General features: G+C 37.9%; 1 protein-coding gene across 1 annotated transcript in view; it reads left to right on the top strand.

Moving 5' to 3' along the window:
- Positions 1-20,551, top strand: part of PRTFDC1 (phosphoribosyl transferase domain containing 1) — a 54,573-nt gene that overhangs the window by 8,199 nt on the left and 25,823 nt on the right. Inside the window, exons 2-3 of the mRNA XM_015810640.2 lie at positions 2,063-2,169; positions 4,923-5,106. Coding sequence (XP_015666126.1) covers positions 2,063-2,169; positions 4,923-5,106 — 291 coding nt within the window. The remainder of the gene's footprint in view (positions 1-2,062; positions 2,170-4,922; positions 5,107-20,551) is intronic.

Raw genomic sequence — 20,551 nt, 5'->3', positions numbered from 1 at the left:
AATACTTATTTTCCACCATAATTTGCAAATAAATTCTTTCCAAATCAGACAATGTGATTGTCTGGATTTGTTTTCTCATTTTGTCTCTCATAGTTGAGGTCTACCTATGATGTCAATTACAGGCCTCTCTCATCTTTTTAAGTGGGAGAACTTGCACAATTGGTGGCTGACTAAATACTTTTTTTCCCCACTGTATATAATATACTTTGAACCTCTCTGAGAATTTATGTTCCCCTTATAGTGAAATATAAAAGAAAATATGGGAATATCACTCCTATTTTCATATTCCATGGACATAAAAGAAAATTATATAAAGTTGGCTCTAGATTTAATCATATTTAGAATAGACTCATTAAATCAGTGAAATTAAGTATGATTAAGTCAGCATGTTACACATAATGTTAACATTTACAAACCAGTTTGTCTTTATGAAGATGCAACATTTCTTGTACTCAGAATGCTACCTCTGTGCTTATTTTAGGAGTAAGCCCAGCTTCCTTTAGAAGAAGGGTAAACAATTTTGAAGGATCAAGGCCAATTGACCTTGTAAAACCTTGCAAGAGTTCTCTGAGCAGAAGAGGACCAGAATTCTTCCTTTTTAGGATTAGGATTTAAGGATAGAAAGAGGGCTGAGTGAAGCAAACTGCTTATATTCCACCCATAAACCTTCCTTGAAAAATGGCCCCAAATGGTCAGATATCACAATGCAATGTTCAGACCATCTGTAGGACTTCTAATGAGATTAATCCAATAACATTTCAGTCAATGTTGACTGACCATTGGGCTATGCAGGGTTGGGCCGTGACTAGCTAATACTTTGATGAAAGACAACAAAGACATCTTGAGAAATTCAAGATCTATAGTCTAGACATGGAAGTCATTTTTGACTTGAAGGGGAAATGATTTGCTCCATAAGCCTTAATGTTTCAATTCTCATTAAAACCTACTTTGAAAAAATCTGCAGAAGATTGGCTCTTTTGCCAGCAGAAGGGTACTAGGGGATCTTAGGGTACTAGGGGTAATAGGGGATTGGATTTCTAGGCACATTTGTTGCTGTACTATCAATATGCTGCAATCCTTTGCAGATATGACTAGCCTAGATTTTGACTTGGGAAGCTGTCTGAAAAATCGCAAATCATGAAAAACTATGCCATAAACTTTTGTGAACTGTTTTCCACATTCCCAGAATTCCAGACAAAGTGGCATGCTAACTTTGAATTTTTGTCCAGATGGACTGGAAGATGTTTCTTGCCAACATCTTTAATGAAACTTGTTCAGAGGAAATTTATCCAAGTTTGGAAGTTCCCTTACTAGTTTACAATACTTTTAGATCAGAGCACATATCAACACTTGAAGGTTAGAAATGGTATTCTGTATTCTTGTGAAAGTATTTAAAGAATCATCAACCATCAAGATTAATGTGATCCCAGTATGTTGTACTGAAATGAGGCCAAGATTCTGACCCTGGATACCATCTTCCCCTGGAAATTCTGGAATCATCAAAATTTAAAAATGCCAAAATTATGTAAGATTTGTCTGTCTGGTTCAATTCGACAGTTATGAAAATGAGTTAGAATCAAATTTTGAGGAGGATAGAGGCCATTTTTTGGCAGAGAGCGAGTCTTAATAGATGCATTGGTGTTCACCAGCGCAATTGTTGACAGCCATTGTGTTCATGATTTATTTTAAGCATAGCTTATTAATAAGCCACAACTGGATTTACACATAAAACTAAGCTAAACTATTATTATCTCTTGATCTACAAGAATTTGAAGCAAGATTTTTTTTTTGGTATTGCTTGATTTTTGGATTAATCCATTTAGATACATTTCCTTTGCCCTAGTTGCTTCATGATAATTGTACAAATTCCCAGAAATTCTAAACAATTAATTCACTGGCAGGTGAACTCCAACATGCCAGCAGCAACAAGACTTTGATATCTCTCATTCTCCTTATTACTTCATTCTCCATATTTAAAAATCTAGTTCTTAGATAAATGTGGTAACACATTTGTAATACAGTACAGAAATGTTTATATTAACCAATTTATATCTTCTTGCAGATTTCAGATGATTGGCCAGGATATAGCTTGGATCTGTTTACGTATCCACAGCATTACTGCGGAGACCTTGACTATGTGCTCATACCTCATGGGATCATTGTTGACAGGTAAAAAAATTTGATGGATTTAAAACCTGTGCTTTATATTTTCTACATGTACAATCCTTCAATAGCTAATCATAGTTTTGACTTACTTCTTCATTTTCATTTTTGTCTTTTCAGCAGACAACTTAAAAAGTCTCTTTCTCATTTCTGTCATTCAGAACTTTTCATAAAGGAATGGCTGAATTCCAGAGAAAATTCTTCTTCCATGTCTCTATCAAACTTTAAACTGCCAGAATAAAGCCACCTTCTTGGGTTTGTTGTTGGCCAAAAATAAGTCATTTTTATACATGTTTCTGGTAGTAGCCGACATACCAGCTGGACTCTGTGTCTCTCCACAATCACATAGTGTGTTATTATCTGCTAAGAGCTTCCCCTTGCGTATATTAGTTTTACATTTAGGACTCAACTCTCAACCCATTCAGGGTCCTCCAAGTAGTATATGGAGGTCATCCATATCCTCCTTTAATTTTGTTCTTTGCTCAACGGTCTCCTTCCTCCATCTTTTAATTCAATTTTGTTCTTGTGTATCCTGAAGAATGTTTGTTCCTGTGTACCCTCAAGAATGTTTGTTCTTGTTATAAAGCTGTTCCTAGATCTGAGCCAGTTGGTGTATTTTCCCAGTTGGTGTAGGTAATTTCCAGAGAAATTCAGATATCACATTAAATATTGTTATTATAAAATAGGGTTGTGTATCCATTTAAAAACAGAGGTTTTTATTTCTGATACATTAATTTGCTCCAGGCATGAGGTTTCTTTTGCCACTTAGTAGAGGGATTAGGTTCACAGCTTGTTCTAAACTATGTTTGAATGTAACCATGATTGATGGAATAAACTACAGTGGCTTGGTTTGGTACAATGCTAATTCAAAACCTAGCTTAGTTAGACTTATTAGCATGTTTGAATCAATTTAATGTGACATATTTATTTATTAAATTTAAATGCTGCCCATCTTACTCTGAAAAGCAACTCTTACCTAAGGAAATCCAGTGATGTTATATGTTATATTTTGGATGTGAAAACTAAAGCTATAAATCTTCAGATCTATCCATTCTGCACTGTTCTAGATGGCTGCCTTTAAGTAGAAAATTAAGTGGGAAAATGTCTGTTTTATATTTCATGCCTTAAGATGGGTGGGCCACAACTTTTAGCAACCCTAGCCAACATAGTTGATGGTGAGAGATGCTGGGAGATTTGCCTGTTTCAAATAATAATTTACAGTTTAAAATAAATATCAAAATATGCTTTTGTTCTTGGTGGATGGGGAGTATGCCTTGATCAATTATCCTCCAGAGTATAGTTTAAATTCTTATCGTGTGAGACATTTTGAATGTTAATAATGGCCCAGAGGCTAAATGTCTAAGATGCAACTCAAGGTGCAGAGAAAAATGATGGAAAGAGAGAATTTCTTAAGTAACATTCTTCTTAAAACAAGTATTGACTTAGGATTGCTATGCCCCTTACTGTATAATCAATATACTTTGAAGATGTGATATGATAAGCTGTGAAAATGTGCTGCATATTGACAAAAGAATCTTAAATTATGCTGCATATGCTTCTGAGTGGTAATAATGTGCATGAGAATTCTGATTCTTTTGGGTAAAAGTGCTATCAGACAGTTAAATCAGAATTTGAAAGGTGGTGCTCATCCAAATATAAATATGTTCATATTTATATTTATATGTTTAGGGGTTTGAGTTGAGCTGTACTCCTGATAACTTCACAGGCACTGCCATGCTACTTTCTTGACATAATATAGGATTAATTCATTCATGTTTTCTTTTTAATTTCCTGGTCTAGCCTACACTCTTAGAAGTTTCTTAAAGATCTCCTGTTTAAGTACTAACCAAGTCTGATCTTGCTTAGTTGTCAAAACTGGCCAGTTTCTGGAACTTGTTGGATACACCCTGCATCACCAGAGTTTAGTGGATACAGATTTTTGGCATTGGTTTTCATGCAAAAGAGAATGAAATGAAAACAGGCTTGATATGCTTTAAGCTAGGCTTAAATCATAATTTATTTGTTTCTATTAAAGCTGACCCCCAAATCTCCCCCTCCCTTGAAAAAGTAAGAATTTAGGCCCACTTTCTTCAGTGCCCAAAAAATCGTAGAAAAATATTGATGATTACAATTTCCATTGCATAACATTGATTGCACAATGCACTAAGCTACAGCCAAATTATTTGTTTATTTGTTTATTTGTAGATGTATATGACTAACCACAACTCTGAGTGCCTCAAAACAGTTGTATAAAACCAAAGACTATACAAATTATAAAATAAATAAAAATAAACAAAGAGATAAAGAAATCTTATGTTGTAACCAGTGTTCCTGGATGCAATCAACAGAACTCTTCCAATTCTGATTTCACTTATCCCAGAACTTGGGAGAAGAACCATCTCTTAACACTATTCAGAAAGATTAAGAGGGTGAGGCCTACTGGATGTTAAAGGGAAAGATATTCCTCAGAGTAGGGGCTACCACAGAAAATACACATTTGCCATTAGATAGCAACACATAAGGGAAGAGGCCTACAGTGCGCTTATTTTATGTGATCTGGTGAAACAGGTAAGATATCTTCAAGGAGAGATGGTCCTGCGAATAGCCTCTTTTATGCCCTGCAGGAGAATTAAACATAAATTAAAATTTTAAAATATAACTGTGTATGAAGTTGAATATGTTGTGTGTTACACCAAAAAAGACATGTGAACTGGAGAGACCAAATTTTACCTTATATTTATTTTTAATTCTTGCTTTAGGATAGAACGTTTGGCCAAAGATATCATGCAAGACATTGGATACAATGACATCGTGGTTCTCTGTGTACTTAAAGGTGGCTACAAATTCTGTGCTGATCTTGTGGAGCATATTAAGAACCTCAGTAGAAACTCAGAAAGGTTCATTTCCATGAAAGTTGACTTTGTTAGAGTGAAAAGTTATCGGGTAAGTAATATTTTTTTTAAAAACCCAATACATCTTTAATGGAATATATTTTGATTAGTGCAGTTTTCCTCAGTCTAATGCTGTACAGCTATATTTCGCCTAGAATTTCTGGAATTCCTAGTTAACATGGTCTATGGCTAAACTGGCTGAGAATTCTGGGCATTATTACTATATAAATAAGGACTCCAAGCTTAATTAAAAGAGGATTACAGCACAATTGATGAAATCTGATGAATTAGTTTCTTTAGCAGAACCAAAAGGAGAGCTATTTCCCCATTTTTCTTATACATTCAAACCTGTTCCAAAGAGTCTCCAAAACTCTGAAGTAGAACTGAGGACTTACATTGGGAAAGAAATAATAAAACAGTCCTGTTAAAATTCTCCTTTTTTTAAGCAACTTTCACAATGGATTTTCCCAAGTTCATGCTGTTGTGTGTCTGTGAGTAGATTGATATGGTAATGGTAATAAACTGTATTTTAATACAGTATTTTCCTTTTCTTTCCTGAAGAAAATATACTGAATATACTGAATCTTTGGAAAAGATGTTTAATTTAAGATCCTACATTGACTTTACTAATATAATGAATTCTTTATCCCAGTTAGCTTCAGATTCCCCCTTTCACTTGGAGAAATAGAAGAAGAGACATTGAGCCAGTTGTTGGTTTATTTACTATCAGGTTTCCTGGAGTTTCTTAGAAATATTAACCTATATTAAAGCCTACTTAAAGTTATACTTTAAATATGTTTTAAAGTGGGTTTCATACCAGTTAGCTGCAATTCAAAATAGAGCAACCCCATATTCTTTTTTTTTTAGTGGTGGGAGGTTAGGGTTGATCCAAAATTTACTTTTCCTTTCCAAGTTGCAGTGACCCCCCTTCTCATAATGCTATATAGCATATGAATATAGAAACTGGGGAATTCCAAAAACACTTCTTATATAGCATGTGGTCATACAGCTGCTGAAAGCAAAAAAAGGGAAAAATTATTCTCTGCTTGCCCAAAGCCTCAGAAGTGAATTCAAATAGCTCTTTGGATGGTTGCCATTGTAGATACTTCCTTCTCTTTAAGTTATGAATATGTATAATATCTGGAATAGGAAGCTGAACTATCAGCAGCCAAGGTTGTCCACATTTCTTTTTGACCTACAGGCATGAGTGAAGTTCAAAGAATAGTTTAAGCAAGAAGGATTTCGGGCTGTCCTGTTATTTCTTTGGCATTTGGCCTTGTGTTTTCAGACCATTTCTAACTAATTGGGATGCAGACTTTGCACAAATTCATCCCTATCCTATAAAATTAGTATTTGCACTTCTGGATCAGTTCACACTTGCTTGGATTCCACTTTTGCACCAGTAGCATCAGTACATATGTAGCTGACGTGACAAGCAATTTGTGAATAAACATTCATTTGACTTTAATACTTCAATTCTGCAAGGGTGGATCACAGGCTTTCTAACTCCCATCATCATTCAGTTGTCCTCTTAAATTTATCCTTTCTTTCTCGGTTCTTAATATCTTACTCTTCCTTTCTAATCCAGAGAGTAATATTCTTCACTTGATTAATTTTTCTATTTCTGAGGATCCCTCTACTAACCGTTTCCCATTTCTCTTTCTTAAGGGAGTCCTGCTGTTTTTCTGTTCATTTTATGCAGCTGTGCTCTTTTCTCTCTCCAACTGTTTGTCTCCAAGAACCATGTCCAAGTCTTGTAATCAGTAGTGGGATTCTGATGGGTGTTCTTGTTCGATGTTCAGCATTCATGGCAAAAAGGTTAGTTTGTCACAGACAATGTTAAAGGGAAGAAGGGAGGGAGTTTATCAGTTGAAGCACAGAAAATATTCCCACAAAAAATTAGAATGTACACTTGGTATCTGTGAAAAATAGAAGAATTGGACCTATTTAAAAGCTTGCTGATTTATCACTCTGGTGTATAACCTGAGTCCACACCTGTTCCTCGAAAACCTTGGGTGAAGTCCAAGTGTACACTGTAAGTTGTTACAAATTTGCAAATGCTAATATGGTAGTAGAAATTAGGGACAAATAACTGAAGAGTAAGTAGATAACAAAAAAAATTAAATTACCTATCCTTTTAAATCATATTAGAGGTACGTTTTTGGAACATGTCCATCAGCTTGCAGTCAAAGACTGAATTTGGCCCTTGGCCTAGAAAAAGTTGTGCATCTCTGCTTAAACGGAATGTTGTTTTAGTTAAGTTTTAGGGGTGTGCAACTGGACTGATGAAAGAGACTATGTCTTTATCCTTAGGAAGCTCCTCCTGACTCCTTAAAAATCATAGGCAAACTAGGCTCTGTTAAAAGGGGTCAGCTACGTTGCCATGTGGTGAAGGAGGAATCCTTAAACATTAATAGCACCTTTTCCGAATAATTCCTTGGTTTTGCAATTTGTCAGGAGGGAAATTGATTTGACTGCCACAAACCTTCAAAGAAGAGATGCAAAACTTTGTAACCAACTTATTGTGCTTATAGGAGTTGAGAAACATTGGTCTAAATTGCAAGTTAATACACATGATCTTTCTATCCCCACCTTAACCATCTCTTTTAATTCTTTTAATAATGGGTATTTTTCTCCTTTGGAAACATCTCACATTAAGCATTTTCTTGTGCTTTCCTATCTGCAGTTGAAATGGTGATTTGTGCTGCGTTCTCTCTCACTATGTGGTCATAGATTAATTACCAATTGGCACCTGCCTGGTGAATGAATTTCCATAACCTTTGGAGTCAGTGTTTGAACTAATTTAAGATCAGTTTTCAAATGAGTAGGAGGGCCAGGGAAGAGAAAATTAAATCAAATTAACACTTGATTTGGCCCTCTGTTATGAATATTGGCAAGGAATCTTTGGCAAATAAGTCTTTGTCTCCCCTTTGTAGGAACTGCTTGTTTTTTATTCTGATCAAAGAGAATTCTATTAATATTTTGGGAAAATGTGAATTATGCATCTTTTAATTGCTCATTCTAATGCCTTCAGGGCCAAGTATTTAAATGACTGTATGTGCTCTACCAACATAATATTCTCATGCTTCTGGTTTGAGGAGACATAAAAATGATATGGGCACTCTCAAACAGTCTAAAAAAATCTCAATCTCTCAGAAAGATTTGATGATCTTTCTTAAGATAAAAGTTGTGTATCAGTGAAACAAATTGCCTCAGCATTAGCATATTTCTGTTCACTGGAGGTCTTCATATTGAAGGTAGAAGGCAGCCCTCTGAAGTGCCTTATTAGCCCTTGCACCAAACAGGGAGTTAGTATATATATGATCTCTGAGTCCCTTCTGACCTCGTGATTCTAAGAGGAAAGACTAACATGTTTCCCTGAAAGTAAACCTACCTCCAAAATAAGCCCTAGCTTGATTTTGGGGGGTGGACCTAATATAAGCCCTACCCCAAAAATAAGCCCTAGTTTTGGGGTAAGGCATACACCTAAAAATCAAGCTACAGTGGGGTGGGAGAGTAGAGCTGCCCCAGGCACCCCACACCTATTTACCTGGCAGTCAGGCCTCTCCTCGCCTGCCCACTTCTTCTGTGGCATGTTCTGCAGCCAGGCCTGCATTTCATAGTCAGAGGCCTTTCTGGAAGGCCATTGCAGCCGAGATTCAATCCATAGCTCGGTACTCAGCTGCGAAATGGAAGCTGGAATGCAGCTGCAGAATAAAGCTGCTCCTTCAGCCGTAGAAGAAGTGGACCTGCTAGGCAAGGCTGTAGGTACCAGAGTTGAGTATAAAAGACATTCCTTCAAAATAAGATCTGATGCCTCTTTTGAAGGCAAAAAAAAAAAGACCCAGTCTTATTTTCGGAAACACACGGTAGCTTAATTTATCCCAGCCTGCTGCTTTCTAAATGTGTTGGATTACTTCTCTCATAATGTTGAGTTGTAATGAAGTAAAGTTTTTATTCACACATGCCACAAATCTCAGCTTTTCCTAACATTTAAGTTCCTTCTGTGTAAAATTTGTAATATATTTTTAAAAAGCCATAGCTGCTTAGCCTGTATCCTATCAGTACCTGTTAAAAAAATAGCTGTCTTCCTATTGGTAATTCATAATTTGGGAGATTTTGAATCATAGCAATGTGCTTAGGCTGCTATAACTATTATCTTACTTCCTTTTCCTTTATGCTAACAACATTGCCTGCAGAGCATTTCCTTTCATTTAATTCTGGAAAGGGGGCATCATTAATTGGAGCAATCCCAGATTTTTATAATTTCCCCAAAGATTTGGATGAAATCCTTTGCTGGCATCTCTTAAACCTTGCTCCTTAAAATAGATCCAAGTCAGTCCACTGCCTTGTGAGGCAAATGCAGAAAAGGGCTAGATTATACTTCAAAAATGCAACAGAGTAAGACAATATCTTTTAACTCATTTCCCTCTTCCGTGTGATCTTTCAGTTCCTATAAGGTGGTCTTGTGATATGACACTTGTTTTGAGGTGAGGGGCTGGAATCTGCTGATGTTCAAAACTGCTCCTCAGCATCTTTTTCAATTGGAATGGAAATTGGTGCTTTGTGTATTTATCATGGTGGCTTTGGTAGAAATGGGATGCAATGCCAGAATTTCACAATGTCCAAATATATCCCAAACCTTTTCTATCAGGAGATATCTAAATAAATTATACCTCAGGTAGCACAGTGTTCAATAACCTGAATCTATGGCTGTCTGACTATGAATTATGAAGATTGTGTTGAAGAACAGGTCTTTTCAATATCATTTGTTTTAATTAGTAATTTTAAGAAGAATTTATTTTCAAATGATTTTTAACTTATTAGTTGCTTTTAAGGCAGTGTAGGTAAATGAATCATATTTTTCATTACATGCCATCATCAATTCCTAGCAACTACATGGATAGATTTTGTGCATGACAATCTGTCCCTATCTTGTTGTTTTAGATTTTCCAATGGTACACCCGTTGCCATAGTTAAAGTGCTTGCTTCTCTTTCTTTCCACTTTTCCCAGCATTGAACTTAGAGCTTTCTCCAGACAGCTAGGTCTTCAGATAACATGTCCAAAAGTAGAATAATATAGAGCAGTGATGACAAACCTTTTAGAGACTGAGTGCCCAAAATCTGGCCCCGCACCTGCTCCAGCCCCTGCACCGCACCTGCTCCACCCCCATCCCGCCTGTCCACACGGCCACTCACCACCTCCAGGGCCCGCCACAGATCACCAAACAGCACCATGGTGGTCACTCCCTCTGCCCACGCCCCGCAGCATCAACTGTGCGTGATGGGGCATGAGGGCAGAGTCTTGTCTACGCTGTCTGGCTGCCATGTCCTTGGCTGCACTGCTCCGCGTGGGCCACGCTCGGGGATGACTCTCCTCCAGGGGGGGCTGCTGGTGAGGAGGGGGTTGCGGGGGGAGGTAAGGCTGGGGCAACGGCACGTGTGCCCACAGAGAGGGCTCCGAGTGCCACCTCTGGCACCCGTGCCATAGGTTCGCCACCACTGATATAGAGTCTGAATGAAGCACTTATTTTTTCTTCCATTTGGTTGTGTCCAGTTCTCAGAAATTACATGGACAAATCCCTGCATTTTTCTTGGCGAGGATTTTTAGAAGTGGTTTGCCATTGCTTGCTTCCTAGGGCTGAGAGAAAGTGAGTAGCCTAAGGTCACCCAGCTGGCCTGGGGCCTAAAGCAGGACTAGAACTTATAGTTTCGTGATTGCTAGCCTGATATTTTAACCACTGCTTCAAACTAGCTCTTGAAATGAAGCATATACACCCTGTTTAAATGATAAAGATATTATGGAGCCAGTGAACTTATGGTGGTGCTCTCTACACATGCTGACTTCCCTCATATTTCCATTCCAGCCAGTAAATTAATATACATGACCTAACATTTGCCAGCTTACAGGTCTCTAGTATCAGTGTCTAGTTTCTGTTTATTAGATATGCAGAATAACATTTGTTTAAGTGAGTGTTTTCTGTGCCATTAATTCTTTACATAGTCAGTGAAACTGTTATTAATTTAAAAAGAATCTATTATTAACTTGAAATTATTAAAAAAAATATTATGGCCTGTATTGACATAGATAATTACACCCTTAAATCCTATACCTGAACCCAGTTCATTTCTTCACCGTTCAGATGCTGGAAATTCCACATTAAAATATAACTTATGCTTAACTCCTAAAATACTAGTTGTACATGTTCTTGGACATGAAATCTAAAAAAGAATTTCTACTATCCACAAGCAGTACACTGTTGTAAAGATTAGAAAGCAATCAGTTGAAATAATGTTATTGATTAATAATATTTAATATATTAATTTAATCATGTCATAATTAATTAATATTGCTTAATATAATTTAAAAACTAATAAATATTAATTTTATGGATTATCAGTAACCTTCTGATCAGCATATTTTATCCAGTATAGGCATCTAAGCACAGAATGGCTTTTATTCTAGCTCACCACAACATTGTCCCCTCAATTCTGCTACAAGGTATGTGTAAGAAGATCCTTCACAAAATGTTTTGTGTCCCTGAGTTAGTCAGCAAACGCCTCTGTTCGTCTGATGGAGCCCTTGGCAGTGGCCATGTTCTTCACTACTTGCCAGGTTATCAGATGCCCTGATCAACTTGATATCCATTTATTGTTGTTATTTCTGATTCCAGCTGCACAATTACATCTAACTTTGCCAGGCATAGTTCAGCTGCCTACAAAATCCACTAGATCTTGATAGCCGGCTAGAAACAGTCAACCTCAACACAGCTTCTGGCAAAATGTTATAATTGTTATTAACTTCCATTTTTCAGCTTTTGCTATTTCAGATTACTCTTTTAGTATATTATATAGCACAGCACAGATCTGGATTTACAGCAGGCCTACATTTTTTATTTCTCCCTCTCTTAATGCTATAGTTACCATCCTTAATAGTTTTCAAAACACACATTGATGTTTTGTGCTGTAGTTGTGAATGTCATATTTTCTAGGTTTTTATGCTGGTCAAAAATGAAATTGGATTGGATTCCAAAAATATTGCAAGGCCAGTTGAGCAACAATGATGATTATAGAGGCCTGGAGCCTGAATCATACGGTGAACAATTGCAGGAATTGGGTATGTCTAGTCTAATGAAAAACTAGAGGTGACATGATAGCAGTCCTCCAATTTTGTCACAAAGAACTCTGTGTGTGTGTGTGTGTGTGTGTATACTTTGTGACAAAATTGGAGGACTGCTATCATGTCACCTCTAGATACATACATACATGCATATATACATATACATATACCTCTACATACATACATGCATGCATGCATGCATGCATACATACATACATACATACATACATACACTTTCCAAGGCAAATGTATAAGTTTCCTGATTGATAGTAGGATGCTTAAACTTGTAGTTTGAGCCAGACTGTTTTTTTGCAGGTTCTCATAATTCTTTTTTAATTTGCTTACTATATACATAAGAATCCCATTTTCATCTCTTTTCTTGGCTATATGAGTATTTGTAGATAGATCAATACTGAAGATGTGCAAAGCCTACTGTTCCAGAAAGAAATCAGTCTATGGAACTCTGGGGAAGCGCAAACTGCTTCCGTTTGGAAGATTACATTATGGAAAACAGCTGGACCACCTTCTGAATGACTATGAGTATTCAAAATGTTCTGTTTCCAGAGAATGTTTAGCAGACCCTTAATAATGAATAACATTTATACTCTTGATCGTCTTACAGATCAATGAAAAAAGATCCCTGCCCACCAGTTTTCAATCTGGCAAGATGAAAAGAATAACATAGCACAAAAAAGGGAGGAAAGGAAGGAGATACTCAGATATGGCGATTCCTCATGTTAATTCTGATACTGTAATGAGAAGGTGTAATGCAACCAGAAGTTGTCAAAGGTCTTATGAGGACTAGCTGGACAGAAACAGCTCAAAAAGAAAAAAATCAAAATTAATGTTTGCTCAGCTGAGTAGATGGAATAGCTCTAATTCCTGCTTTTCCCTCTAGAATAGCCTAATGGAATGCATTCATATGCACATTGATTCTGTGAAGATTCTTTCTGAGTAAATACGGATAGGATTATACTGTAAGGTAGTAAGAATGGTGTTTGTACAAAAGGAGTTAGAGGGTAAGCTGCAAGCTATGGCATTCTGGATGTAATATCACATCACACAAAAGGTATATCAGAGCAAAAAGCTATGATTATATGGTAACTTTGTTTTTCCAATAGATTTTTATTGACTCCAGAAATTACTTGTGGTAATTTGTGAATTCCTGGAAAGTGGACCAATCCCAGAATATGACCTTATATTTTAAAGCTATTTTTGCAAAATTAATTCTTAAAATTTAACACACCAAGTAAAAATATTTTGATATTGGAACAGAATTTTAGTACTGTTTTTTTGTAATTTTTAATTTCCAAGTTAAAGCTCCCTGCCAGACATAGCTGGGAATTGATAGCCCCAAGCCACCTGCTAAGAAAGGCCATTGCGGATTTATCAATTTTTGAGCAGAAAGAAACTCATGGACAAAGGGGCTCTTTTCTAACCTACAGTTACAGAAATCTGTATTCATGACTATGCTAGATCAGGGCTTTTCAACCTTTTCACACATTGTACCACTTTTAGGATATTGCAGTATTCAAGCACCACTAGTCACCTAGCAAGGTGTCAAAAACTTGATGACCAAAAAAAGGAAAAGTGATAAAGTACAGGTAGTCCTCGACTTACAACAGTTCACTTAGTGACTGTTCGAAGTTACAATTGCATTGAAAAAAGTGACTTATGACCATTTTTCCCACATGTTGCAGCATTCCCAGGGTCATGTAATTTACATTTGGATGCTTGGCAACTGATTCATACTTACGACAGTCATAGTGTCCCAGAGTCATGTGATCACCTTTTGCAACTTTTTGACAAGCGAAGTCAATGGCTGGAGGGGCATGGGCAGCTCAACATCGTTCAGGTTGCAGGGGGCCTATGGGGGGTGCAAGTGGGGTTGTGGGGGAATCCGTGGGTCTCTGGTGGAGGAGAGTGGGACTGGAATGGACTCCAGGGCATGGTTCACCAGAGGAGCCTAGCCATCCCTCTTGGGCCATGCGGGGGATTCCCAGACAGTTGGGTTGGCTGCCCAAGCCCTGGGCAGCAAAGGGCAAGCACCCAACCCGGCCCTCAAGCTCCCGGGGCACCAGGACCCTGCAGCCCAACCCATTACAGGCCCACTTCCCTGAGGGGGTGCCTGGCTGTGCTTACCTCCTCATCAAGGCTGCTGCTGCTGATGTGCCTTTCTCCTTGGCCAGGATGCTCATGGTGCAAGAGGGCAAAGTTCCCATGTGAGGAGACCTGGCTTTGTAACCAAAGCATCCTTAGTGATAGGATGGCTGCTGGTGGCCAAATGTTAAGGCAGGACTTCCCTCAGACCCTCCCTCCCTCTCATTCCAATCTCCTTCCTTCCTTGCTCCCTCCATCCCTACCCTCCCTCTTTCCCTGCCTCCCTGCTTCTCATTCTGATCTCTTTCCTTCCTTCCTTCCTTCCTTCCTTCCTCATTATCCCTTCTTTCCTTCCTTCCTTCCTTTCTTCTTTCCTTCCCTCCCTCTCATTGTCCCATCCTTCCTTCCTTCCCTCCCATTGTCTCTTCCTTCCTTCCCTCTCTCCCTCATTGTTTCATCCTTTCTTCCTTCTTTCCCTCCCATTGTCCCTTTCCTCCCTCCCTCCCTCTCATTGTCCCTTCCTTCCCTTCTTCCCTCCCTCCCATTGTCCCTTACTTCATGCCCAGGAAGGGACAAGGGGAGGGGGAAAGGCTGCCAGTGCAGCTGGTGGCTGTGCTGCCATTGGCCATGGCTTGAAAGGCTACTGTAAATTCCTGGACAAGAGCCACACAGCCTTAAGAGCAGAGTGGCGGGAAGATATTTGTAATGAGGGAGTGAGAAAAACAGGCAAGAAAGGCAGCTGGGGAAGGGTCACTCTCCAGGAGAATGAAGAAAGGCAGCATCCCCTAAGGAGACCAGCAAATGGCCCTCACCCACTTCACACACCTGTGGTCTCCGGGGAGGGGATGCCGCAAGCGGCATGAGAGTCCACGTTATCTGCGCTATGCTGCCCAGCCCCCCCCCCCAGCCTGCCCGGTTTTGGCAGGCAGTGGCATGCTCTCCTCACTGCACAGAGAGGCTGGGCCGGGCAAGACGAACCGATGACAAGCCGAACCTGCCTGGGCATGCACAGAGGCGGCACCAAGCGCCTGTTGCCTGGCATCCCAGGTGAAAGGGAAGCGCTCAGAACGTGGTCAGCCTGCGGGGCAAAACAGTCATGCCGCGACCCTTCTTCCCCAGTTGTGTTTTTTGCCTGTTTGTTGCTGCCACCTGTGTTTGTTTCCAGCCTGTTTTTTGTCCTCTCTCACCCCTCCTCCTCTTCCTTTTCCTTTTGGTGCAGTTCCAGTTGAATCTTCCTCCTCCTCCCAAGGCTGCATCTTTTTTTTTCTCTCCGTCTCCTGCCCAAACTGCCTCCTTTTATATCCCTTCCTGTCTCCGTCCCCTCCTCCTTCTTTCTCTTCTGGGTGAACTGGAAGTGCCGATCCCGGGGCCTTTGTCTCGCCCCAGCAGCCCTGCAGCTCCCAAGGACTCTCTCACGGCAAGTCCTACACTGCGCTGCTTTGGCTTGTTCCCTCCCCTGCTACACTTGGCTAGGCTGGGCATGGCCGCGTACCACCTGCCACGTGCCAATGTACCATCGGTGATATGTGTACCACCGGTTGAAAAGCCCTGTGCTAGATAGTCACCTAAATTTATACATAAGTAGCTAACGGATACTTATTTTCAAGCCTAATTCCATTGTTCCTTAAATGGCAGGCATCCTATGTGCCTAAAAGATTTATCCCAGTGCTAGTAACCTATTCATTAAGGTTAACTAGGGAAGCACTACTCATAGTCTGGCTAGCATTGTGGCAGCAGGAATAGGAACTCCTCAGATGTATCTCTGATTATGGAACTCACTCCTGGCAGGGAGGGTTGTGTTCCTGCTGTCATGTTTCAAAGAACTAAAACTGTATTGCCTTGGACATTTGAAAGAAAAGAACTACACTAAGAACCTTTTACCTTTTAAAATGAATGTTTTGTTTTACATTCTACTTTATAGGACCCTATAAAACCTTACACTATTCTTTATCCGTTGATCTTTATTCATGATTGATTTATTGCTACTTTATATCTTGCTTTGGGCTAGTGGGAGTACACTACTAATAATTGTAAATGCTAATAATAATTTCAATATCTACTTTCCCTTCCCAAGATACATAAGGTGCTCTAAAGTGGTTAGTCTTCATTTTGGTGTTAAAAATAATTTTGCAATAACCTCTCTGATTTAATGTTTTATGCATTGGTCGGGTTCACATAAGAAAATTAACTGAATGAAAAAGTGACCTGAAAGTATTGTGTAAACACCCAAGTCAATCTTCCTTTAGTGCCATTGTGGGATTTTTGGTTAGATATCAAAATATCCCTATACAAAATTGAGTTTGGGTGAGTCAACAAAGACAAAAATATTGATCCATATTCTCTTTCACTATCCTCTTTATTAATATATCCATTCAATATTGATTATAATTCTCGTTTGAGAATTAAGGCAGGCAGCATTTTTGCATTCTTACTGTTTACTTTTCTCAAGAGTAGCTACATTTTCATGCGTAATGTGAGTCAAAGAAGAACTAATGTTCAAGAAAAGGTGGTATACTAGCAAATTTTTAGACTTAACAGTTTCCTGGGATATACGGTTTATATAATATAAAAGTCTATCTTGTGAATTTGGATTATCTTTTACCTTTGTGCTTTTTGTTTTTTATGTTGGACTCTAATAAGATCACTTACTGACCAAAGCCCAGTCAACAGTGAGATTAAAAAAGGGTTTGTTTTAAATTAAAGCAGCCCTGGAGTTATATTGGATTATCCTATTCTCATCCAAATACCAAAACTCACTCAACTGTAGGACAATTTTCACATCCCAATTCTGTATGACCTATAAAAAAAATATAATGAAGCCTTGATAGTCTTCTGTTGATGAAAGATTTTATGGAATAAGAGATAAGATTACTGGAAGTGGGAGAGGGATATTTTATTGCTCCAAACCATGGCTTCTCTTGACCAGCTACTGTCAATGTGCTGCCACAACCTCTAATAAAGAGCTATGATTAGATTAGTGTCTGGTGGAATTAAGCATGCTCTCTGACCAAAACCATATGTAGAATGGTTAGGAAGCAGAAAATATTTTCCTAAACAGTACAGGTCCCTCATATATTTTTATTGCAGTGTAAAGAGCTAGATTTACCAACGAGAGTTTTACGAAACTTTGATGCTTTTCAGGGAGTGTAAATTTATTAGATCTGCATAGTTCGCAACCTCGGAATATGAACTGTTTTTCCTGGCAGATACCCCTGCTGATTTTTTTTTCATTCATCTAACTAAATTTGGAAATTAAGTCTTCCTGACTAGTGGTTAAATGACATTCAAAGTGGTCTCTCTTCATCACTCCTCCATTTTTAAGTGCTTGTATATTGACACCATGGGTGGAAGTTTAATCTAAAACAGAGAAGAGAAACACAATATATTGTGTTGTTTCTGTGTTTCCAGAACTTTGCTTTATAGAGTGCAGGCCATCTGTAATGGTCACTGTCACTGAACTGTAGTTACTCAGACTCCAGTATGGAAGCCATCTTAGTGTGATGGCAAAAATGTTCAGTATCAGCTGGGTTTGCATGCTGTAAATGTGTCATTAATCTCTCCGTATGTACATGTGTCTAGTTAGATATACATGCAAGATACCTGTTACTACCACTGGAAGAAGCATTTCAATAAAAGCATATTAGTGCACTATTTTTCAAGATGATTACAAATATATTGCTGCTAGGAATCAATGCTGCAAATTAATCCTTTTACATTTTTTACAGGGTATGCCGGGGGAGGGGGAGGGCTTCAGGTTTGGATAGCATTTGCATGCTGTTTACTCCCCTGGATTACCTTTTTGTCTATCTACTAACTGAAATATTTGAATGGTTTTAATGTTTCTTTGAAATATCCTTATTTGGCTGCAGCATTATAGTTCTTTCGCAAATAAATCGTCCAATCCAAAATATATAGTTCTATGAAAAGTTATTGTTCGTTTTTGGTTTGTATATCTTTGTTAAAATATCTTCTTATAAATCTATGGAGATTCTCAGTCATCCCAGGTCATGGTTGTCCCAAAGGTGCTTTTTTCAAAAGGCAACTGGACTTTTTTTTTTCTTTTTGAAGACATTTCGCTTCTTATCCTTAACTGAAGAAGCTTCTTGGACAAGATTTTGGGACTTCTTATAGAGCCTAATTATATATAAAGTCTGAATAAAAAATTACCATCAGAATTTGGTGCTTCTTTCACTTATTTCATATGAGGGAAGACAGAGAGAATTAGTAAAGGATGCAAAAGTAATTAGAGGCTCTGAACATCAGACAGATCATTTTTTTGAAAGTGTCAACATGGATCTTGGAGAAAAGATCCATAGAAGAAAAAAAGAAGCAAAAGAAACTAGAGTGAAAGTAAAATGACTGCAAGAAGAGATAGTATGAATCCTATATAAAAATATTAAAAGGTAGATTAATTTCTCAACACAATAAATTTAAAGATGATATAAGAAAAGATGTAGAAGATGACTAGAACAGTATGATAAAAAATACATAGTAAGCTTATGTGACATTACCTTATATTCTGGCAGAATATAAAGTAAAAGAGGTTTTGGATGAGAAAAATGCATAGAAGAAAATTATTAATGTAAAACATGACAAAAATACGCTGCATTATGTGACTGTATTAGATTTGTATCATAATTTTCCTATAATGTATAGGAGATCTACAGAGAAAATATAGTCTAGACATAATTAAAAAGTGCAAGGACTGGTTAAAAACTGCACAGAAAATGTAGAATGGTTTTTAGTAAAAATAAAAAGATGTTTTGGATATAAGGCTAAAGGGGGTTAAAGCTGCAGGAGAAAGAATCAAATTGCAGTGCAGTGATTTGAGATGAATCTAAGGCAGGGAGAATGCTGGAAGGAGTATTTTAGAGCTATGTAAGAATTATAGTTATATGTTAAACTGCAAAATTAAAGTGAATGCTGTAAATATTGGTGACCAAGAAAACATGGGTGAAAAAGAAGCCATAAATGTGTGAAATGTTGAAAAATGGTGAGGCTGCAAGTATAGCTTCTGTAATTAGAAAAATGTTAAAATATTGAAATGATTTGATCAAGGAGCAGCTATAAAAACTGCTTGAGAATTGGAGGAATGAGATTGTTCCCCAGTAGAAAAAAAGGTAGAAAAAATAGGTACAAAAAACTTAAATGGGGAATTACTTATTAAGGATATCTGGGAAGATGCTTGGTAAATTTTTGAATGAAAAGGTGCAAGAGGCAACAAAGAATAATATTTAGGAGGTTGATTGCATCTTTATGCCAGACAGAAAGGAGAACGGGTGTATATAGACCAGATTTTTGCTCATTAGTAGTCCATAGAAAAGCATATGAGAGAGAAAGTACAGAACTGTACATTTATTGATTTGAAGAAAGCATATAACAAAAGGAATAGGCTTCAGTTAGGGAATATTGGTGCAAGTATGGAATTGAAAATTAGTTGCTGTGTGCAGTAAGAGTGATAAATGATGTAAATAAAGGATGGATATCAGTAAACAGGATATTGAGCAAATGGTTCAACATTATGTAGAAACTAAGTCAAAGATGTACAAAACAGATAGTCTTTGACTTACAACTGGTTGCTAAATGAGCATTCAAAGTTATAAGTTATGACCTGTCCTTGAAGTTATGACTGCTGCCCACATCCCACTCCTAGAATCACTGGCTTGGCAATTGGCTTGCATTTATGACCAGTTGCAGCATACAGTGGTCACATGATTGTGATTTGCAACATTTTTTGCTTGTCTCCAGCAAAAAGCATCCATTGGGATATACTGGATCCTCTTAACAATCCAGTAATATGCTTAAATACCACCATGACTTGCTTTACAACCATCATAAGAACAGTTACAAAATTGAATCTGATCACATGATGCCTCAACATACAAGTGCAATGAGTTACAATCAAAATTCTGATTTCTGTTGTGGTTGTAAATCAAGGATTACCGGTATCCCTTTGGTTATTTGACATTTTTATGGGTAAATGGGTAAGGAATGCTATGCTAAAGTTAGTGGTGTTTTGATGGGAGGCATGTCTGCAGGTGATGCTGAAAAAGTTGTGGCTAGATATGAAGTTGTGAATGGCATATTATATGAGGGGGTTGATGTTATGAAAGATAAGGATCCCACTTAGGCAGGAGTTGTACTAGAAGACCTCTAAGGTCCCCTTCCAGCTCTATGATTCTGTATGAAGTGGTGGAAGCAGATGACTTGCTAAGTAGAAGATGGAGTAGGAGAGGTTGGTGTGAGCTATGTTTAACTATATATTTCCTTTCCTTTT

The sequence above is a fragment of the Protobothrops mucrosquamatus genome, unplaced genomic scaffold (genome assembly GCF_001527695.2).
Source record: "Protobothrops mucrosquamatus isolate PMUCROS unplaced genomic scaffold, P.Mucros_1.0 scaffold13, whole genome shotgun sequence".
Lineage (NCBI taxonomy): Eukaryota > Metazoa > Chordata > Lepidosauria > Squamata > Viperidae > Protobothrops > Protobothrops mucrosquamatus.
This window is presented reverse-complemented; position numbering and strand designations above follow the sequence as displayed.